This window comes from Columba livia, chromosome 3 (assembly GCF_036013475.1).
Source record: "Columba livia isolate bColLiv1 breed racing homer chromosome 3, bColLiv1.pat.W.v2, whole genome shotgun sequence".
Lineage (NCBI taxonomy): Eukaryota > Metazoa > Chordata > Aves > Columbiformes > Columbidae > Columba > Columba livia.
The window spans coordinates 2,182,117-2,206,139 of NC_088604.1; the positions used below are offsets into that span (position 1 = coordinate 2,182,117).

The 24,023-nt window shown below is 43.2% G+C and overlaps 1 protein-coding gene across 2 annotated transcripts in view; it reads left to right on the forward strand.

Moving 5' to 3' along the window:
- FZD3 (frizzled class receptor 3) overlaps positions 1-24,023 on the forward strand; it is a 64,413-nt gene that overhangs the window by 20,895 nt on the left and 19,495 nt on the right. For both annotated transcript variants that reach the window (XM_065055549.1, XM_005510572.3), the window contains exons 3-4: positions 10,971-11,167; positions 13,898-14,915. In XM_065055549.1, coding sequence (XP_064911621.1) covers positions 10,971-11,167; positions 13,898-14,915 — 1,215 coding nt within the window. The remainder of the gene's footprint in view (positions 1-10,970; positions 11,168-13,897; positions 14,916-24,023) is intronic.

Below are 24,023 nucleotides of genomic sequence, written 5' to 3' on the forward strand. Positions count from 1 at the left end.
TTTTTATATAATAGTACACAACAAAGTAACAATCTAAGAACAAAGTAACAATGACACCAAGTTGGGAGGGAGTGTCTACCTGCTGGAAGGCAGGAGGGCTCTGCGGAGGGATCTGGATAGACTGGAAAAATGGGCTGATTCCAGTGGGATGAAGTTCAACAAGGCCAAGTGCCGGGTCCTGCACTTTGGTCACAACAACCCCCTGCAGCGCTCCAGGCTGGGCACAGAGTGGCTGGAGAGCAGCCAGGCAGAAAGGGACCTGGGGGACTAATGGACAGGAAGCTCAACATGAGCCAACAGTGTGTCCAGGTGGCCAAGAAGGTCAATGGGATCCTGTCCTGTATCCAAACTAGCGTGGTCAGCAGGACAAGGGCAGTGATCCTTCCCCTGTGCTCTGCACTGGGGAGGCCACACCTGGAGTATTGTGTTCAGTTCTGGGCCCCTCAGCTCAGGAAAGAGATTGAAGTGCTGGAGCGGGTCCAGAGAAGAGCAACAAGACTGGGGAAGGGACTTGAGCACAAGCCCTATGGGGAGAGGCTGAGGGAGCTGGGCTTGTTTAGTCTGGAGAAGAGGAGGCTTAGAGCTGAGCTCAGCACTCTCTAGAACTACCTGAAGGGCAGTTCTAGCCAGGTGGGGATTGGGCTCTTCTCCCAGGCAGTCAGCAATAGGACAAGGGGCCATGGGCTTCAACTCTGCCAGGGGAAATTGAGGCTGGAGATGAGAAAGCAATTCTGTGCAGAGAGAGTGGTCAGGCATTGGAATGGCTGCCCAGGGAGGTGCTGGACTCACCGGCCCTGGAGGTTTTTCAGCTGAGATTGGACATGGCACTTAGTGCCATGATCTAGTCAATGGACTGGAGTTGGACCAAGGGTTGGACTTGATCATCTCCGAGGTCTTTTCCAACCCAGTCCATTCTGTGATTCTCTAATCCTAGTGGATGTTGTGATATCATTCCCTGCAATATTTCAGTTAGACTCTTGATGGGCTTTCAGAGAAGCAAAATTAAGTAATTTAACCCCTGCCCAAGGAGACGTCGATCCTAATGCAACCAGGAAAGACATGAGAGTTTTTGAATGATGACTCCTGCTTTGAGAACACTGATGTTCAAAGGTCAAACAGTAAATGTATTTGTTATGATGACTGAATCTGCCATCGCTTTCTCATAAATGCGACCAGGTGTTTTGGCTAGTAAAAGAATTTGATGAGATGATTTTGACAGCAGACGGGATGCCAAGAGAGCAGCGAATAGACCTTCTTGAAGTCATTTCATGTGGTTTTTTTCTCTTGCAGCCTTCTGTCTGCAAAAGGTTGTGCTCTTGGGTTTTAGTGCCATCAACACCCATTCTCCACTATAGCACAAAGTCTTTGTACTCCATGTTGTGGAAATAGTGCTATAAAACTCAAAAGTTTGCCTTAAACACATCCTCGTAACGTTTTCTGGGTCTAGTTGCATCCATGGCAGTTGAACTCTGTTTTAGATAGTTAAGACAGTGCTCAGTTAACAGTTGGACTTGATGATCTGAAAGGTCTTTTCCAACCAAAATGATCCTGTGATTCTATGAACACATTGGATATCCCAAGCTTAGGGTTCAATGTTAATTACTTGAAAGATGAGTTTAGCTGTGCCCCATTTTTTGCCCAGTAACATGTCCATTTGGCACCTCTTCCATTTGCCCAAAGCTATTGTAAGGTCAGTAAGGAGCTAAACTAAGCTTAGAAAAAAGCTAATTGATCAGCCTTGGTGTATTATAAAGTTTTATCCTAAGCCTACAGGAATGGTCTTTAGATGCTAACACTTAAAGGTCTCAGCATTCAGGATCTTACCCTGATTTTTTATGCTACTAATGGTCCAAAACAGTACATATGGCTTAGAGATTGGTTTTGTGGGCAGTTTAAATCAATCTTAAACCCAGGTCAGTGCAGAGGAGGCTGGTGGCCTGTTGTGAAACTGCTCCCTGAAGTGCATTAGATGACAACTGTAATTTGTCCTCATTTCACAGCCATATAGGAGGTTGATTATGACAATTGCACAGAGCAAGTTTTCTTTTAAGGGGGTCAGCACACTGTAGATTCCCTTGGTCAGCCTGTCAAGAAGCACCTTGAAGGTCAGAATTCAGAAAATAGCAGCTTTCTTCTGTCCTCAGCCCAGTGGAAAACATGGAGCTTGGTATAGTCCACATTGGCTTGGAATAATAAGCTCTCTTAGGTATTCTTCTATGTCATATAAAAACATGTACGTTTACATCATGTAAAAAACCACAGTTAGCGAAGTCACACATGAAACAGCAGAAGTCATCAAGCCCTTGAGAAATAGCCTCATCTAAGTGTTCCTGCTCCAGCAGGGGGATTGCACTAGAGGATCTTTTGAGGTCCCTTCCAATCCCTAATGTTCTGTGATTCAGTGTTACTTTCATCGTATTTTAGAAATCCAGCTTCTCTGACTTTATTCTGCAGGGTATTAATGCCATTTATTAGGTGCCAGACACTGTCGTTCTGTATGTTGATGGCAGTAAAAATGAAAAGACAAAGCTAATCTCATTGGTGATTTTGCAACTTGGCTACGTCCTTATCGGGATCTTCCCTCGTGTTTCCCGGCTTTGGAAATTCCCTTTTTATGTGCTCCGAAGAACTCGATCTGGCTTCCAACTCCATTGTCTGCTCTCAAGTCAGTGTCAATCAAGTCCTCCAAGAAATCTTCATAACAAATGCTTTTCTCCTTCGCTCAGCAAGATAAATTTTGGAGTGCCGCACCAGCAGCGAGTTGGTTATATTAATACCCTTCGTTCCTGTTATTCCTCAAGGAGACAGACCTCCCTTGAGCTGGCAATTAGTCCGTGAGTCCCTGACATGCAGATCAGGCTGCGGTGGCAGAGTTGATGGAAAGAAAAGCTCGTTATCACTAATGCGCCACTTCTCCTAACGGGTATCTTGCTCCTTCCCACAGCAACAGCGGCGCTGGTGCATTTTTCGGCAGGCGTCAAAGCAGCGATCGCACGCGGTTTGTACTCAGAAGGAGACAGAAATGTGTCATTTAAGTGACAAATATTATTTTGCCAAGGCTTACAGCTCCTGCCCAATAGTCTCTTGCTTGTCTAGGCAAGTGTGCCTTATAGCATCTTAACTTAATAATATCTAAAATACCATCCAGAGGGCTACATATTTATTTCTCTGGGATATTTGGAGTTGTCCCAAGCCCATCACAGCGGGCGTATGGTGAGGAAGTCCAAGCAGTCTCAGCCGTCTTAGAAAAACCAACACTTCTTGCAAATGGAAATTGTTACCAGGACCACCCATCTGCATTCAGCGCTCCCTAAAACATCACGAGCACGTTTAGAAGTGCACGTTGACAGATGGATGCCATCTTTTCAGTGTCGTCCAAAGGAACTTCAGAATTTCAAATGAAGCACGAGACCTCTTTAAAGAACAAGAGCAGATGGCTTTGCTCTTTAGTCACATAGACAGAGATTAATGTCATTTGCTGGCTTTTAACTACTTTCATCTTTATCCTACTTATTTTTTTCTGCAGTTGTGAAATTAACCTCAGCTGTCTGTTTGCAGCCCAGAAAGCTCAGGATGGTTTGCATGATTGCTGCGCTTTCGCAAGGCAGGTGAAATAATTGGTCTTCTGTTTTAAAGTGAGTAACAAGGTTATTGTCTGGTTCAACCTATAGCACGAGAAAAACATAATTTAAAACCGTACTAACTACCTGACATTTTTATTGTTGGGATGACTTAATAGCTATTTAAATGTGGAAGTATATTTTTAGTGCTAAGGCAAAACAATCTGAATTTTTTTTACTTCCCGGTGCCTAAAGTAGCCCAGTGTCAATCTAATCCTCATTGCAACTGTAACTTTTCCAGCGAACATCAAATTTAGAGACATGGGATATCGGAAGGTGGTGGGTTGTGTGGTTCATAAGGGTTCCCATGGATAATGGGAAAATACCCATTGGTGTTCATTGCTGTTGGTACCGCATTTGGGTTTTCACACCTCCATCACCGTGCAGACCTAGAAGTAATTACAAAATATAAAGCAGACCGAAGCTTCTTCAGACCAGGAAGTTAATGGTTCTGTAAGCTTTGAGTGTGCATTATGCTAAGTGCTGTACACTAAATTGGCCTTGGCACTGTGCATTAGAAGCAGGCGTGGGCAAATTAACCCATTGCCTTTGGAAAACAAAATAAAGTGTCTGTAATAAAGCTGCGCTTCCAGAGTCACGTGAAGCTGAGCAAGTGTGGGTGGGTTCCAAGAGAAGTGGCTGTCCCCTTACACATCTGGCTGTTTCTGTCCCTTTTTGCAGCCATTACGTCCATGGCCATGTGGCACTATCTGAGTGGAACAAACTGAGGGGAATAAGAGCAGCTTTCTGTTAGATCCGGCTACATTTTTTGTCATAGAATCATAGAATCCTTTCAGTTGGAAGAGACCCTCAGGATCATTGAGTCTAACCATAACCTAACCAACTCTAGCACTGCCCCATGTCCCTGAGAACCTCATGTCCGTCTGTCCAGCCCTCCAGGGCTGGTGACTCCAGCACTGCCCTGGGCAGCCTGTTCCAATGCCCCACAGCCCTTTGGGGAAGAAATTGTTCCCACATCCAACCTCAACCTCCCCTGGGCAACTTGAGGCCGTTTCCTCTGCTCCTGGCGCTTGTTCCTGGGGAGCAGAGCCCGACCCCCCTGGCTCCAAGCTCCTTTCAGGCAGTTCAGAGATCAGAAGGTCTCCCCTCAGCTCCTGTTCTCCAGCTGAACCCCCAGGTCCCTCAGCCGCTCCATCACACTTGTGCTCCTTTTGAAAGCGGTTGGTGCCCCTGCTCAGTGCTCTTTGCAAAGCACCAGCCCTGCTGTGCCTGTGTGAGCACTCCCTGGATTTCTGTAGAAAACACCAGCATGGTTAAGGCTGGATTCCCAAGTACAGCCTCATTTGATGGCAGCATTGGCAGTTCAAGTACTACAGCAGTTATACAGCTCAAGATATTTGCTTACAGCAAATATTTTCAGGTTGCGTTTGTGTACCAGCGTGGCGATGGGATACAGCAAACCTAGAAGGATTCTGAGGAGCATGCAGGTCAGAGCCGTCAGAGAACAGATTCCCACTGTTTCAAGAAAACTATTCAGCCTGGAGAAGAGAAGCTGAGAGGGATGTGATCAATGGGATCAATATGTCAGGGTGGGTGTCAGAGGATGGACCAGACTCTGTTCAGTGGTGCCCAACGCCAGGGTGAGGGGCAACGGGCAGAGACTGAAACACAGGAGGCTCCATGTGAACATGAGCAGAAACTTGTTTGCTGGGAGGTGCCAGAGCCTGGCCCAGGCTGCCCAGAGCGGGTGTGGAGTCTCCTGCTCTGAGACATTCAAACCCCCTGGACCCACCTGTGTGATCTGCTCTGTGACCCTGTGTGAGCAGCTGGGTTGGACTGGGGGATCTCCAGAGGTCCCTTCAACCACAACCAGGCTGGGCTGCTGTGAAAACCAGTTCTGCCTGTAACAGTCTCTAGAGACCATTGACATGAACTGTCAGAGCTGTGAGGGCAGGTTGGTTGGAGAAGACATGTAGGTATGAAAAGCAGGAGGCGGTGACGTGTTCACTCTAACCAGCAGTTGTCTGAAGAGTTAAATCTGCAGCTTCTGCGATTCCACTCGGGAGGCAGCCTGGAAAGCATCATTACCCATGCACTTTGAGATACGATTCAGGGTATTTTCCTAATGAACGGCGAGCTAAATACAAACACAGGCAACCCGGAGCAGATGATATAGCTGGTCTGAGACAGGATATGCCCCGAGGCGGTTGCGTCCACCAGAGAATTGCAGCAGTAATTGATAGTCATAGCATCGCTCTCATCCCGTGAGCCTGAGGGAGGAAAAGTTCCCTCCTTCTGTCTGTGAGTTTATGAGAATGTGTCCTGGTTAGTTTTCTGTTAAAAGAGAGGAACATGTAAACAGAATAATTAAAGTTGTTTTGTTTAAATCTTGCAATAGTGTCACTGCCCAAGCGACAGCCGGCTAAATGGCTACTGCTGTGGAAAAGAAAAGGTAGCATTTGGTTTATTGTGACATATCTCAGTAATACAAGAAGTCTGAACGTGTAACACAGTTCCACAGTGTTTTTATAGATAGTTATTGCTCTTGCTCTGTAACTGAAAGTGAGAATGTGTTTAAAAATTTATTTGGGGGTGAAAAATCTACACGTGCCATTCTGGCTTCCCTTTGACTTTCATCCTTTTCTGAAAAAAAAAACCAACAAGAACCAAAAACAAAACAAAACCAAAAAAAACCACCGCAAAAAAAAACAGAGAAAACCATAGGAAATATCTACAGTTTGTTAGAGCATGGCCATGCAAACGTTTTGAGCAGACGGGAATTGTAGGGAGGGAGGGAGCTGGGGCCACACTGCTGGGAATTGGGGAATTTCTCAAAGCAGCTTCGCTACGAGCAAAGGCAATTCTGGAGGAGAGGGAAGGAAGAGATGGGCAAGGGTGGAGTGCTCAGAGAAAAGCAGTGCTACATTTTTGGGTTGTATTTGCTACGCAACACCCGCACCACAAAGCAGAGGAGGGGTGCGAGTGTGCTGCATCAGCCTGGAAAAAGTCAGATTCACAGTGTTGCTCTTAGCACTGGGTTTGGAACTGGCATGGTCATAAAGATCGTTCTCCGGGTTAGAAAGACCAGTGGGTGTACAACTGTAGAAATATTATACAGTTATGTGATTTGGCATATTTTAAATACTTAAGTACCTTCAAGACTGAAGAAGTGTTTATCTCTCCTTAAGCATTTATCTGCATCCTTGGGCAAGAGCATAAAAAAGTCTCTTAATCTCTCTGGCTTTGTTTTTAACAGTGAACAACATGATTGGTAGATGGAAGTGACTTTTCATCTTAGGCACTGCAATGAAAAATGGTAATTTTAGAGACAGCGTGCTTACAGCCCAAGCTGCTCACAGGCACAAATGGAAGTGAGTCTCTTTTTCTGCATTTTGAGGAGCGGTTGTAGGGTTTTTTCTTGTGCTGTCTAGATCAGCCTCATCATGATTTTAAGATAAACTGATTTGATATAATTCATAAGAGAGTTTTTGTCTGCCTGCTGTTGCTATTTTGAATAGCAGGATGGTGTGAGAGAGGCCTGGAGCTGCTGCGAAACAGAACAGCCAGCACTAGGCAAACAGTCCTATTAAATTAACCCTACTTAAGTGTATTTTTCCAGTGTTGTTGGGGCTCAGCGTATCTGTACTGGGTTTTAAGGAGTATACTGAGGCCATACTCAGAACCAGACTTGTTTTCTGCAGCTCTAATGTGCCTTCTGGGGGACTTTGTGAGGGAAGATTCAGTGACACTCGTGTTACTTCAGATATTTCAGCATCTTCAACCCAACCCCCAGCTGCTGTGCCAGAAGGGAATGAGTCTCCACACAGACCCTGTGTTGTATGTATCAGGCCCAAGAGAGGGCAGATCTTGGGCCTCATCGTCCAAGCCCATGTGGGTGTCTTGCAAAATAAATGGGACATTAGAATCACAGCCCCACAGCGTGGCTGGGGTTGGAAGACACTTCTGGAGATCCCCCAGTCCAACCCAGCTGCTCACGCAGGGTCACAGAGCAGATCACACAGGTGGGTCCAGGGGGTTTGAATGTCTCAGAGCAGGAGACTCCACACCCGCTCTGGGCAGCCTGGGCCAGGCTCTGGCACCTCCCAGCAAACAAGTTTCTGCTCATGTTCACATGGAGCCTCCTGTGTTTCAGTCTGTGCCCGTTGCCCCTCACCCTGGCGTTGGGCACCACTGAACAGAGTCTGGTCCATCCTCTGACACCCACCCTGACATATTGATCCATTGATCACATCCCTCTCAGCTTCTCTTCTCCAGCTCAACAGCCCCAGCTCTCTCAGTCTCCTCATCACAAAGATGCTCCAGACCCCTCAGCATCTTTGTGTCCCTCCGCTGGACTCTCTCCAGTAATTCCTTGTCCTTCCTAAACTGGGGAGCCCAGCACTGGACCCACAACTGCAGATGGGGCCTCCCCAGGGCAGAGCAGAGGGGGAGGAACAACCTCCCTCCACCTGCTGCTCACACTCTTCCTCATGCACCCCAGGTCCCATTGGCCTCTTGGCCACAGGGCACATTGGTGACTCACAGTCACCCTGTTGTCCACCAGACCCTTGGATGGCAGCACAAGCTGCTGTTCAGCAGCTGTCTGGCATCTTGCGCCTTTGAATCTCTGTAACTTAGCCCTGAAGGCGACAGCCAGGGAACACGCTGCTTGGATGGCGAGTGCCCTTTCAGTGCCAAAAAGCACCATCTGCATCCCCATTTTTGGATGTTTCCTGTCTCAGTTCCAATTTTCCCTGGGACACCATTGCCCAGTGTCCTCTGGAGTTGGCCAAAAGCCATTTCAACAGCTGCCAGTCCCTCGTAGGATCAACAGGATACAGGGAGATGCTGGTCACTCTCTGTTCCCTTAACCTGCTTTGTTACTTGTCCTTTTGCAAAATTCAGGCTATGAAACAAATATGTGTTTGTTAAGGGTATGACTATTTGTCATTGTGCAATCATCACTTAATATACTTATCCTCACAACTTCTGGTATATAAAAATCAAAATGATTTTGAAAACATATTCTAATAAGAATCTAATGAGCGCTTTGAGTAAACAAAAGAGGCAGCATGGTTTCAAATTCTGAAATAGATGCATTTGAGGAAAATGTAAGTAATAAGGTAAAATCCTGACTGAGCAGGATCTTTAAAATACCCATCAGGAGAGCAAAACTACAAAAGGACTCTAAAGAAGCAAGTTTTTACAAGAAAAAGCAAATAATTCTTCATGAAAATGGAAATGCAAATCAGTGACAACATAGTAGAAGGATAAAGATATAACTTCATTTTCTTATTTTCCAGGTTCTTTGAAACAAAAAGAAAGTTAAACACTTCCCGAAATAGAAGTGGAGTTTTACTTTCCCTTTGTATCAAATAAAGGAAGACTATTATATTATGTTTTCCCAGTTGTCTCAGGTGTCTGAACTCCTTAGAACCCGTTTCTTGGATCCGTGTTGTCAAACAGTGGCTTTAACTGCGTTATAGGCAATAACCCTTTAAAAATAAAACCACATGTGCATCTGGAGTAAATGCCCAGTGGTACAGAAAGTGTTCCTTGAGTAACAATGCGCTTCTAAATGTCAATATTAATACTTTCCAACTGTCGCTTCCTTTTTCCTTGTCAATAGCTCTGAAGGTTTATGCAGCTCTTGTTGATTTGCACGGCTTTGGTGACACGTCAAACATTTCCAGAAGTGCATAGCACTAAAGAGGATTTAATCAGCTTGGTAAATAATATTTATGTTTAAAAAATCAATAAAATCACAGCATGGATGCGTCTTATATTCCAAAAATAACCCTTTTGCAAAGAAAAGAAAGCATATAGGAAGAAATGGAAGAATAAGGAGGGGATAAGGAAGAACTGAAATGTGAAACTGTTCCTCCTTGTTTCTGGTAATTGTCACTGTTTTGCCACAGAAGGTGACCTATTTTTTGTTGTGAGGTCTGTTCTGTTCTATGGTTTGGAAAATAAGAAACTGTTGAAGTGGTTTAAAATACTTTTTAGGAAATTGCTGTTTGAAAACATAATCTTTCTACAGCCTACTCTTCAGCTTCAGTTATAAGAAGATTTAGGTTTTAGAAAGATATATATATATCAGGTTCATTTGTGCTTCTGCTATTGCCTCACAAATGGTGAAGATTAGACTTCTTGCTCTATAATCCTGCTGGGCTTGGAGAAGAGGAAACTCTGCTATCAAGATAATGGACTTTTAATAAAAATCTCTCTAGAATGGAGCTCAGATGAGCTTTGCCATTGATCAAGCACCTGTCTCCTTTTCCCTTTGAGCTATGATTTGAAATACAAGTCAAGGAAAGGAGGTGACTTATTAAAGTGAATGTCACTGCTGTTTCTCCTGTCTGGAGGTAACAGAATAATTCAGCATTCACATGCAGTTTGGTTTTGTTCTAGAGTTGTAAGTCCTAATGTATTTTGGTATTGTGTAGTTCCAGTCTGAAGAGGATAGAATTTAACTTATATTAATATCCAAAGATATGGCGAGGCTTTGTATAGTGGTAGGTGCCACACAAACTCAGAATAATATATTGATTGATTCTTAGGGAGTTTTAAAGAGAACCCACACGGGGCAGTAAGAAGATTATCCACGCGCACCAGTTTTTATTAAGACATAAATCCCTGTCCTACTTTTTCCCTTCTTTTTCATCTTTAGAAATATTTGAGAAGAGCTGTATATTGGCTAATTGTGATCGATTTTTCGGTGCTTCCAAGGAGCGTTGTTACTGTTACTGTTGGACAAGACACTGTGGGAAGAATGCAATGGAAAATATCCCGTGTTTGCATTTTGTAGAATAAAGGGAGAACGCTGCCCTGCTGAAGAAACTCAAGGAATAGATTATTTACAATTATTATGCTGTGATCTGAAAATAATATTTGAAGGATCATGGTCTGCTGTATTTCTATATTGTCAAGGAATCTTGCGTTATCTGACATTCCTCAGATTGTAATCTCATCAACTGAATGCAAGATTTCATATTCTACCAAATAAGCAGCTGGAGATTCGTGATGTGTCTGGCAGTCACACAAGCACTAAAAGGAGTTGAGTTTATGTGACTTATTGGAGAGTGTGAAGCTAAGCCTGAATCCTCAGGGGCGTTCAGCTGTCTGATTGCCGTTCATTTTAATGCAAATTGAGTACATAAGTGTCCCATGTGAATCTTTGTCATTGTCCTCAGGCTTCCTCACTGCCTGTCTTCCTAAAATATTTAAGTACTGTGTTAGGATGAGCAATTTTGCCAACAACATTCAGAAAAAGAAGGTCATGGTTACGGTTGTCAAAGCCCTAACGCCTCATGAGACAAATTACAGCTTCACGCTGAAGTGTTCTACCAAACTGCTGGTTGTACTTATTGAGTTCTTTTTCTTTTCCAGCCTTTCCATCCCATGGTGAATCTGGAATGCTCCCGTGATTTCCGCCCGTTCCTGTGCGCCCTCTATGCCCCGGTGTGCATGGAGTACGGCCGGGTCACGCTCCCGTGCCGCCGGCTCTGCCAGAGAGCGTTCAGCGAGTGCTCCAAGCTCATGGAGATGTTTGGGGTCTCTTGGCCCGAGGATATGGAGTGCACAAGGTGAGAAAATCTATTGGTTTTTTCATTTTTCAAAATCCCAGGTTAAAATTTTACTATGATCTAGGTCGCTTTATGTTCTGAAACAGCTATTTTAAATCTGTTCCATTGTGAGTGCCCTTCTTTTCCCTTCCACGTGTTTTACAGCCTGTTTCCTGGCATGGAAACAGGTCATATTTCTATCGTCTGCCCAAGAGATAAGCTGAAAATTTCTATGGGCAATTTCTGCACACGCATATTCTTAAATGAATGAATGTACCCATCTCTTTTTTTCTCCTTTGTCAATTATACTGAGCTGGTTTTGTCTGCTATACCAAAGTTTAATAGGCAATACTGCTAGAAATTTCTCTGAGAGGCAAAATTACATATGCTAGAGATTCATGGTCTCTTCTGAAAGGGGAGCTGTCTGATTTTGATGGGTGTATAAAATCTCAAAGCTCTATTTTCAGAGCATCCACCGCTTGTTGAGCTTGTGTGCAAACAGTTTGCAGCTTTACATTACACAAATAACAGAAAAATATTCCATGATATTTGAAACAGAATATACATAATGTATCTTATAGTAATGGAACAGCTTATCCTTGGTGCCATCTCAAGGCATATCAAGGATAAGAGGGTTATTAGGAGTAGTCAGCATGGCTTTACCAAGAGTAAGTCATGACTGACCAACCTCATAGCCTTTTATGAGAAAGTAACAAGGTGGATGGATGATGGCAGAGCGGTGGATGTGGTCTACCTTGACTTCGGTAAAGCCTTTGACACAGTCTCCCACAGCATCCTCACAGCTCAGTTGAGGAGGTGTGGTCTGGACAATAGAGTAGTGAGGTGGGTTGCAAACTGGCTTAAGGAGAGAAGCCAGAGAGTGGTAGTCAATGGTGCGGAGTCTAGTTGGTGGCCAGTATCTAGTGCAGTGCCTCAGGGGGCAGTACTGGGGCCAATATTATTCAATATATTCATTAACGATTTAGATGAGGGAATTGAGTGTACTATCAGCAAGTTGGTGATGACACCAAGCTGGGAGGAGTGGTGACACTGGAAGCTGTGCTGCCATCAGAGACCTGGACAGGCTGGAGAGTTGGGCGGGGAATAACCTGATGAAATTTAACAAGGGCAAGTGTAGAGTCCTGCATCTGGGCAGGAACAACCCCAGGTTCCAGTATAGGTTGGGAAATTACCTATTAGAGAGCAGTGTAGGGGAAAGGGACCTGGGGGTCCTGGTGGACAACAGGATGACCATGAGCCAGCACTGGGCCCTTGTGGCCAGGAAGGCCAATGGCATCCCGGGGTGTATTACAAGGGGGGTGGTTAGTAGATCGAGAGAGATCCTCCTCCCCCTCTACTCTGTCCTGGTGAGACCCCATCTGGAATATTGTGTCCAGTTGTGGCCCCTCAGTTCCAGCAGGACAGGGAACTGCTGGAGAGGGTCCAGCATAGGGCAACCAAGATGATTAAGGGAGTGGAGCACCTCCCTTATAAAGAAAGGCTGAGGGAGCTGGGGCTCTTTAGTTTGGAGAAGAGGAGACTGAGGGGTGACCTTATTAATGTTTATAAATATATAAAGGGTGAGTGCCATGAGGACGGAGCCAGGCTCTTCTCGGTGGCAAACAATGATAGGACAAGGGGTAATGGGATCAAGCTGGAACACAAGAGGTTCCACTTAAATTTGAGAAAAAACTTTTTGGGGGTGAGGGTGGCAGAGCCTGGCCCAGGCTGCCCAGGGAGGTTGTGGAGTCTCCTTCTGTGCAGACATTCCAACCCGCCTGGACACCTTCCTGTGTGACCTCACCTGGGCGTTCCTGCTCCATGGGGGGATTGGACTAGATGATCTTTTGAGGTCCCTTCCAATCCCAAACATACTGTGATACTGTGATACTGTGATACTGTGATACATTACATTGAAAACAATATCTTTAAGCTTTATTTTTTTTATATAAATGACTCCAACAGCTGCTAAAATACAGGAGGAAGTAGCGTCTCATACAGTTGGATCGGAGAGAATGAAAAGTAATTAAAAGTTTTAGCAAAAGAAAAAGTCAGAGGATGCATTGAGGTCCTGATAATGTAGCTCAAAACTAGCTCTAACTCCATACTCCACACAGGTGCCTGGGCCCTTTAGGTCTCTCCATCTCCTCAGTAAGACCCAGGCAGTGAAATTTCAAAACCAGAGCTTAAAAACAAGGGAAGTTAGCTGGTGCTGTGTTAGTGCCATTGTGCCAGAACACGGACTGTGGCAGAGGACTTCATTACAGAAAAGTCTTCAGCGTGATTTCAATTTATTAATGCTCACTTGAATTTTTGGTCTAACTAGCTCGCCATCCTGTCTGATAGTGGCTGGTACAGTTGCTTAGGGCAAGGTTTTAAAATGTTCTATAAAATCATGCTTCCTTGGGCGCATAGTCTCAGTTTGCAGTAAGCCTGAATTTATAGACCTCCTGAGATGGATTTTGTATCCTCCTCCCCTTTATGTTTAAAGCCCTAATGGGTCTTTGGTCCATTTATTTCTGTGGTTTATTTTTAAACGGATTTCATAGTTTCAACATCCACTGCATAATAGAACAATGAGTTCTAGAGTTTGTTTAAACATAGTGTAGTATTTCATGGATTACCCATTATTTGGATTGCCTTTGTTTTCCCTCCAGTTAGTGTGCCTAAAGTCAGACGTGTAAATAAGGTTACTAATCTTTGCCAAGTATGTGTATATTTCTCATAAATAACTCCTTTCTTCCCTTTTAGATTCCCAGATTGTGATGAGCCGTATCCTCGCCTCGTCGACCTCAATTTAGCTGGGGAGCCCACAGAAGAGGCCCCAATGGCTGTACAGAGGGATTATGGTTTTTGGTGTCCTCGGGAGTTGAAAATAGACCCTGATCTGGGTTACTCTTTCCTGAGGGTACGGGACTGTTCCCCTCCTTGCCCAAACATGTACTTTCGACGTGAAGAACTCTCCTTCGCTCGCTACTTCATCGGCGTCATCTCCATCGTCTGCCTTTCCGCTACCTTGTTCACCTTTTTAACTTTTCTGATTGACGTCACAAGATTTCGCTACCCGGAAAGACCCATCATATTTTACGCCGTCTGCTACATGATGGTGTCGTTAATTTTCTTCATTGGCTTCCTGCTTGAAGACAGGGTAGCGTGTAACGCCTCCAGCCCTGCCCAGTACAAGGCGTCCACGGTGACCCAGGGCTCTCACAACAAAGCCTGCACCATGCTCTTCATGGTGCTCTATTTCTTCACCATGGCCGGCAGCGTTTGGTGGGTCATTCTCACCATCACCTGGTTCCTGGCGGCGGTGCCGAAATGGGGCAGCGAAGCCATCGAGAAGAAAGCATTGCTCTTCCACGCCAGCGCCTGGGGCATTCCGGGAACTCTCACCATCATCCTCTTAGCCATGAATAAAATCGAAGGTGACAATATTAGCGGCGTATGTTTTGTCGGCCTCTATGATGTGGATGCGTTGAGATACTTTGTCCTCGCACCTCTCTGCCTGTATGTTGTTGTCGGAGTTTCCCTCCTGCTAGCTGGCATTATCTCTCTCAATCGGGTCCGCATTGAAATCCCGTTAGAAAAAGAGAACCAGGACAAACTGGTGAAGTTCATGATCCGGATTGGCGTGTTCAGTGTTCTGTACCTCGTGCCACTGTTGGTTGTAATTGGCTGCTATTTCTATGAGCAGGCTTATCGCGGCGTGTGGGAGACGACGTGGATTCAGGAACGCTGCAGAGAATATCACATCCCGTGTCCCTATCAGGTGAGGAAGCCAACATGACCTGTTCGGGAGTGCTGAAAATGGGGAATGAGGGGATATGTTAAGATTTACTTGTCATCCCGAACTGAAAATACTGCTGTTCCTACAAGGGAAGGTTCTTTCTGTACTGAAATTATTTGGATAACGTTTTAGGCCTTCTGGAAGGCAAGGTATTATTGGAAAACTGGGGACTTGCCTCAGCTGCTCGGTGTGTTTCTGTGGAGATTCTGGGCTGCATGGGACCTATACAGGGTATAAAGATGCTATTTCAAAGCAGCTTCAAGAACAGGAGTTGATGAGTTTAATTTTGTTCATTGCAGATACGTTAGAAGGTTTGCTCTGATGGGATTTTCGCATTTACGCTGAGCTGTCATCAGCCTGATTGCTGCTTTTTCTCATTTTTGTTGTTCGTCTATAACTGTTTTGTTGCCTTGATTGGCCTAGAGCTCCTTTTAGTGCAGCCTATGCAAGTGTCAGAAACATCTCTATAAATCTTAGTTGAAGTGTCTTCTGAAGAAAACAGAGCTTAGAGCTCATCAGTTCTGTTATTTCAAGGAAGTTACGCTTACCTGCTCATTTGTTTAATTGAGTTATCCCAGGACAGACGCCTCTAAGCGCACCAGATATCAACCTGCCCCCTGTTCACTGCAGTGTTATGCGGTCGCAAAGAAAGTATTAAAACTATTAATTACTTGAAGCCTGCTTTACTTTTTGAGCCAAAGTGGCAAATTGCTTTTTGGAATGATATTGCATAGATATTTTCTACAACTTATTTGAAAGCTACTTTATTTCAAGCAGGTTGTCCAGCGAGCATCTATTATATAGCTGCACACACAGGGGTATAAAAACAAGTTAGTATTTTGGCTCTAAAGCAGTTAAAACACCAGCTGGATCATCAAAGCTCACATTTTAGTACAACAACATATCGCTTAAAGGTTTGGCTTAGTCTATATAGCTCGATAATAATCCTTTTATTGCCTTTTAACTCTTTTTATTGTTGTCTCTGTTCGATTTTATGAGGGTGTGACTCCTCCCTCCCATCCAACGTGTGAGCGTTTTTATCGCAGGAAATATCTGTCAGTGGGTGTGTTCAGTTTAATTTGCTTGATTGAGTCCTCATCGCTGCAGGTTTTAATACATTAAACTGATTGACGCTTAAAAAGAGAGAAAATGAGGGACATGCAGTTTTCTCTCAATTAATTACAAATACCCACCGTATGCCAATCTGAACTGTGTATAATCTCCGAAATTAAAAGGATGTGTTGAACAAAAAATGTTTTAAAGTTGAAATCTTCTGATGTCAAAGGACCAAAATCCTGGCTAGTAGAATAATGAAAACATGTAGTAAAATGCTACTCAGATCTCTGGAAAACCGTTGCCATAATGGCTCAGCGGGAGTCAAAAGAACAATAATGGTTTCATTCATGTCAAATTGGGTTGAAGGACCCAGAGACCCTAGGGAGCATTAGAAGGGTTTTTCTTCTAACCCATCCAGTTTTTTTCTTAAACTAAACATGTTTCCCTAATTAAACTGCCCAGACTTATAATTGAAACAGATTTCCAAAGCTGTGGGGAAAAATAATTTTATCCTTAGATCATGCTAGTAAAATTCGTTATTAAATTAGGGGAAATTTAAAGCGTTGCGGAGACTATCACTTGCAAAATAAGACTGTATTTTTTCTAAGCCTTGACGTAATTTAACTTCAAATATTTGGATATTTGATACTAAACTATCCCAAATTGAGAGCTGTAGTCGATTCCACGGCGGACGTGAGGTTTACGTGTAAACCCTAGGCAGCGTTGCCATAGTTAGAATTTGCTGCTTGCGTAGCCGCGCTTTTCTTCTAACACCAGCAAATCTGAGGTTAAAAATTCATTAGTCTGCTCAAGCGTTACATCATCTTTGCCATCAGAGGCCAATGCCACAGGAACTCGTTCTGGAAAACCACTGATGGGGGAGCCGGGGGATGCAGCTGCTTGGTGCAGGAGGTACCATAGGGTCAATCATTTGCTGCAGATTCTCCTGGCTGCTGCTAAACCGGTCAAATTAAAAATAATCATCACATTTCTTTACCTAAAGGGCTAAATACTCCCAAAATAGAGGAAGCAACAAGATATCTTTACGCTTCCATCTTGATTTTTGGCTACGTGGATGTTTTCTTGGGTTGAGCAGGCTACATATGATTCTGGTTATTTGTCAGATCTGTTGCTTTCCTTGTGAAATCAAAACTTGATTTTTCTCACAAAGACAGGAAATCAATGTCCCAATATTCCCAAGGGATACCGGGGTCCAAGTTCCTGGGAGAGACCAAGCAGGAGCAGGGTTTGTAGAAGCCGGGAGCAGCTCTCTGGCCATGAACACGTCCCCGTCCTTGATTTTTGCAGCATCGCGGGTACATGCGCTTCAGGCAGCGGCTTTAATTGTTCCCTGGGCAGCACCGGGAGGCAAAACAGGCAGCGAGGGCTCAGCTGGGCTCTGAGCCCTCAAAACTTGGGTCAATATTGTTTCCTCAAGTCTCCTTTCGTGAGGAAAAAACTACTACATTGAGAGGTGAGGTTTATTTATGGTATAGACAATGTACCTCACATTAAGAAACTTAGTTTCGTTCCCATTGTAGGGGAAATGTATTGTTTTTGTGGGTGTCAACTTAAACACGTGGTAGGGGGATTTACGTTTTCTATCAACCTGGATAAATCTCTTAATTTCGTTAGAAATCTCAAGGTTGCTATATTAGAGCATCCTTCTTTCAGCGTGAATAACGGCAAATTGACCAAGGTGTTATCACAAATAATTATTTTGATGGTTTTTGATGCTAGGGCTATTTGCAGTGGTGTAATTTGCTTCAAGTCAGTATTATTTCTCTGTGAAATACTGCTCACAGCAACCTAAAAATGCCTTAACCATCCATCTCCATTCCCACCAAGGCTGGGACATTCATTCTTTTACTGGAGGGGGGAAAAGCATCTTTATAATCGACTTTCAGCACAATAATACTCAAAGGAAGAGCTGAATTTTCTGTTAGGATCCCACTTCTCACTCATTGCCTTAAAAAAAGGAGTTGGTGCTTGGCCTCAATAAATGGTTTCGTGCAAGAAGAGTTCATGCAGGGAAAATAAACTTGATTTTCAGTAGCTGTAGAACTGGGTACTCCCATTATACCAGGATGTGGTAGCCCACATTCCCATTTTAGCGGCGCTGTGTGCATTCCGTGTTCTTCAGGTCAGACTTTTATCTCATATATGATATTTTTAAGAGCATATAGCACCATTTTGCATCAAAGTAAAATGCAGAAATGAAGGGAGTAGTCATCTAGCAATCTCTTTAGCTATAGTTAAAAATATAATACCTCCTTTTCTGCTCCCATTCCTGTTTCTGTTTGTAACTGGGTGGTTCTACCACAATGATATTGTTCAGAGGACAGAGCTTTGGAGCAGAGAGTTGGATTTTTGTTATGTTGGACACTAGGATGAGCATTTGGGGCAATAAGATTCACAATGCTCCTGGTGCTGTTCAGCGTGGCTGTCATCCTCATCATCTCTTTGATAATTCTATCATTATTAACAAGTTCTAGATACTGGCTTGGCTTTTTAATCCACAGTCCTTGGCTCTCCAAGTTTGTCTCTTCCTTATTGTGCAATTTCTGCCCTGTATGTTGATGGAGCACGTCACGCTACAGCAACTAATAGGATGAAGCAGATTTTGGCTGGTCGCTTTGCAGAAGCCCGGAATGGCTCAGGTTGAAGGGACCGCTGGAAATTATCTGTTCCAACCCCCCAGCTCAAGCAGGGTCAGCCCAGGACCACATCCAGCCGGGTTTTCAATTCCTGTTGCCGTAGAAGCGAGAAGTTTCTTTCTATTGGACATCTAACCTTGGACATGTCTAATGTAAGGTAAAAAGTAGGGTAAAAGGGAAAAAAACAGATGTTTGAAGTGCATTTAGCTGCTGTTACATATTCTCGTCCTCCACGCACCGCAGTGATTTGGTTTTTACAAGGAGAGTGTTGGTTTTGTTCCTTTTGGAGGTTACAAACTGGGACATGGTGACCTGCCCCAGTCTATGAAAAGATGTCTCAAAGCTGGGATGAATTTGGGTACAAAGGGAAAAGGAGAACTCTGCAAACTCTGCTTATAATGTATGTTTCTCTTATGAAAAGTGGGAATTCTAATCGTTGATATGGCTTTTCTAGCCCAGAGAGAAGGAATGGGCTACGTCAAGCCACAAAATCCAAAGGTGGAAGAAAATTATAATTGTCGTCTTCCCAAGATAAGGAAATACATCTGCTTTCTTGGAATGGTAGAGCATGGAATTAAAGGTTATACCACTTTTTTGAATCCCATAATTGAGCTGTGTGAGGTAGTTTGGGCCTGAGAAGGTTTATAGGGCTGAACCACAACATCAGATTCGCTGCGAAGTAAAGAAGCTTCCGAGTTCAGATTCATTTCTCATAAATCCAAATGTAAATAGACCCTCCACCGCTTCCACAGGTGCCTCAGGCCTAGGCTGGGCACTGATGGGAGAAACATCTAATGTAGATATTAAAGAGGAAAAGAAGAAAGAAAAATAAACTATTTCAAAGGCATTTGCTGCCCTAGTGGGAGTCCTTGAGAAATGATCTCAGCAGTGCGATTATCTTTGCTTGCCATCTGATATTCATCATGGTTTCAATGCATTAAAAGACCTTAGTGCTAACTTGCAAAGAGTGGAGGTGCTGCTCCCCGCTTATCTTTTCGATATTATTTAGAGGAATAGAAGCAGATCTGGATAACACATTTTATTGCCTCTTGATGAGGAAATCTTAGTAACAGGGTGAGTTTAGAATGAATTTTGTATTGGAAACTCTTCTATTTTTCACTAGGAACTCAATTTAGGTGTCTACACCCCTGTATCATCTATTTCTTTAGCTTTGGGGCTCGACCAGAGGAATTTCAGAGAGGAAATAATGGCCATATATTAGAATGAAAACAATGTGAAAATCAAGAGCGGCTACTGAGAACAACATCCATTTATCTCATTTCTGATGTCTCCGTCTGAGCGGGGCACCCCGGCCTCCTTTTCTAGCTAAAGCAGAAAAATGGCATTTTTAACTATAAAAATTCATTCCAATGAATCCTGGCTTAATTAATTGTCTGTTTGAAGACGTCACATTTGCTCGTATTTCATATATTTATGTCAGGATTTTTTGCTGCAAAATTCTGGGGAATTTTTTCATGGGAAAGGATGAGGAGAGGTTGGGTTTGGGTGGTTTTTTTTTGCAATCTCTCCCCTTCAAGAGTCAGGATGTGCCTCAGCACCTTTTAAATACACTTTTAGATCCTGACACGTCTTGATTTGAATAAAAAAATCCAGAAAGAAAACTTGGTAACATGATTTTTACTCTATTTTTGAAGAAAATACATAAATAAGCACCTAAGACCTAGAAGGACACAGGCCTGAATTTGGGAATCCTATAGACAGGTAATTTTGCTTTGCTAAGCATCAAAACCCACGTTTCAACTACTGATGGAGAAGACTTTTCCTGCAAGAACAACCCCAACACAACTATATTTGCAAATGTAATTTTAACCAACTGTGAGTTCTTGAAGCACTCACCACGCTTATCTCTTTATACCGCTCCTACTTTTCTTCTGATCTTCGCTTTAAAACAAAAATCAAACCCGCCTTGGTGTTTTTAAAGACTGAATTATTAAGAGCGATGCCATGAGGTGATGTAATACCGAATATCATCTCCATCAGCAACGATATCATTTCCATCAGCCAACTTTGTTTTCCTCCCTGCTCTATGTATTTCATTCGGTACGAGGCCCCAGTTTTGCTGTGGAATAAATCCAGACGGGTTTTTACTGGAGATGGGAGTTCTCACCCACTCACTTCTGTGCGGTGCCGGTGTCGGAGAGAGAAGAGAGGATGAATTGTGGTTACCTAAGAGACCAAAAGCGTAAATGGGAAGAACGTCTTGTTAATATAATAGCATCTCTCGTCTGTCAGTGGCAGTTAAATGTATCTAGTACAGGCACAAAGGAAAACAAAGTAGAATCTTGCTAATAGATTTCTCTTAATATTTAAGACCGCATATTACGCATATTAACATTACACCGCATACAGATTATTTTAAGGCGTCACTTGACAATTAACGTTGGAGAAATGGATTTTAATGCGAGGATTAATCTGTTACCCGCTGATGATTTTGGCTCAAAAATTTGTCAGCTTTCTTGTTTTCCATTTTCATAAATGTACTTTGGGATTTAATCACAGCTATTATTTATTTTTTGACTCTTTACGTTTGCAAGGTCATTTTAGATGTCTCAGAATGGATGATTCCATGATTCTAACGCTGCAACAGAAGTCTCCATTTGGATCACGAACAACTATAAATCGCATTGCTTGGTTTGCATCCTTTTTAAAGGTTGCCCAGGTACCATTTTCAAGTGCGTTTTATTCCCACTTCTTGTGGCTTTGTCCTTTTTTCACGTTCTGAACAAACCTCACAGGAACGTTCCGGAGAGCGGAGACCACGCGTCGCCGACTTTGGATCCATTTCAGCGCAGGGAAGTTTTCTTATGAACAGGTGCCAACCGAAAAGCGACCGTGGGGGTAAAGTAATGGTCGGCTGGGAGCCAGGAGTGCTCAGTCATCTCCTCTGATATCATTTCACCACGGAATATTATATCTCATAGCGCCTACTTTTAAATAAAACTGGGGAGAAGGAAAAGAGACGCTGAGATGAGCTCCTGGAAGTTCCAGCTCAGGTTTTGTAGCTACATCTCTTCATTTCCCCCCCGTTCCCCTAAAACAGAGAATTAAATTGAAGAAGAAACTTTACTTTGTAAACTCTATTTGTATCCCCCAAAAAATCCTTGACAGACATTTGAATTTACCGTAGAAATTCTAAATTTTAGGGTGACAAAGTTGCATCGCGTGCGCTTAAGCGACGCTCTTGCAGCCGACTGTCTTTTCCCATGGCCGCGTTGCGGGTGAAGCGTAACCCCTGTTGACACGGCCTTTCTTTTCACGCACAAGCGCTTCAGAACAATCGCACGCACGGACCAGGGAGAAGAAAAGATGGGGCTTTCAAACATCTCGCCGAAAACGGCGTCAAGCAAAAACTCTTGAGATGTAGGGTCTGCGTTTTTGGGGTGCTGGCGAAGTTGAGATGGTGTTTCCCCATTTTGATTGGCTACAATAAATGGCGTTTTCCATTTTTTTGCCATTTTCTTCATTAATCAGCGGTGTTGCCTTTTAAATATAAAACATCTCGGCTGTTTTCCCATCTGTGTTACAACGGCTCTGCAGAAACGTGCTGGGTACAGAAAAGGGGCTTTGTTGGGAAGTGTCTTAGTGCGGCTGCTGTGTGGCACAGGCATAAAGAGAATATATCTAGAGATGTCTATGAATCTACATTGCTCCTCCTTCCTCATTTTCATTAGTGATTGTTTAGAATTCCTCTTAGAAGAGGTAATGGATTTGCTTAAATCTGCCCTAAGGAATCGCTTCTTGTTGAATATAATTATTATGTCCTAGAAAAAAGAAGAGGTTGAGATAAAACCATATTTGCCATATTGGTGTTTACTCAGAAAAGACTGAGCAATTCTCAATTATTCAATTATGACTTAGGCTTCTTTCAAAAGCAGAAGTAATGTCAGCTCAGAAAAACCTTAATCCCAGTATTATTAATACACTGCTTCCTAGCAGTGATTCAATTAATGTCTCCTGGTTTAGATGCTTAGGAAAAAGAATATATTGAAGGAAAAGAATATACTCAAGTTGATTTCTCTGAATTCTCCTTTTCAGTCCTGGCTCCTTGCGCATCCAGGACTTTGAGAAATCCTACATAGGATGCGCTATATTCTCTTATCTCACCTTGGCACGTATGCAATTTCCAGTCAATTAACATATTGAGTGGAATCAACCAATTAATTCACGTCACTCATTTCTGGCTGTGTTTTTTTCATTGGATTGACCGAGCTAGAGACAAAGGGAGATGTTGATTTCTCAGCTGTTCCATTTGCACTTGTACCCGGGTCTGACTCCTCACGGTCACCTTTTCTCCTTATTCGCTATTTTGCTGAGGGTGACTTGCCAAAGCACGTCAGATCTTGCTATTTTTAAGTTCTCCGTTTCGTTCCATTCTCTTTTTAATAAGCATGCTGTATATGTGGAACAGCCTTTCATTCTCATTGTTAAGGCAGCTCCTTTTTTCCACTGACTCTTTTAATTGCTTTTAGAATGGCAACAAAACCTAAGTGAGGAGCTCTGATTTCTCTGGTTTTCACTTTTAACCGTCAGAACTGAATGTTGCAATATATATGTTAAGAAATCAGTCACCTCCAAAAGGTTTTACCTTTTCATTTTAATAAATGAGAGGAAATTGCCTGTAATTCAGCAAATGCTGAACTTCGATGTTTCTAAGTCCGAATATTCTGTGTCCGAGCGAATTTCAGTAAGATGGCTTTTGTTGTGCTCTTCCTTGACCATCGAACGGCTCGTCCTGTCCGCACAGAAACACAAGGTATAATACAATAAATTGCAGAGATACTGCACTTCTGTGCCTTTATTCCTAATTATTCCAGAGTATCATTGTTATTTTCGACCAATTATTAAAACTCAAGTCTTGGAAAGGTACTTACATTTGAATATCATTGGTCTCAGGACTAAGCGACTCTGACAGTTCCACCCCTGACAACAGATTTGCTTCAGAAGTCTTTGGCTTTTCAAGAAATTGCGGCTGTAATTGCTGGATCTGTAACACCATGGGGTGTAACATGGGCACCCAACTCCTGTGGCGAGTGGTTTGAGAGATTTACTTGGTGTTGTAACATCCAGCAGCTCAGAATACAGTCTATAAATACACAACTGTAGAAAGATGGTTATTCTCTGCATTGAAATAATTTGTTTCTAGACCTGAAATAAGTATTCTTAAGTAAAGACTGTACTTAAAAATTATAGATCTATTCTAATGATAGCCGTATCCTAATAATTAGATATATAAACTATTTCAAGTTCACCTGTAAAACTGGTCCAGATCTCTCAGACATGTTCCATATGTCTGGGCTATGTAGCATGAAAATGTAACAAATACTTGGACATTTCAAGTTTGGTTTTTGGTTTACAT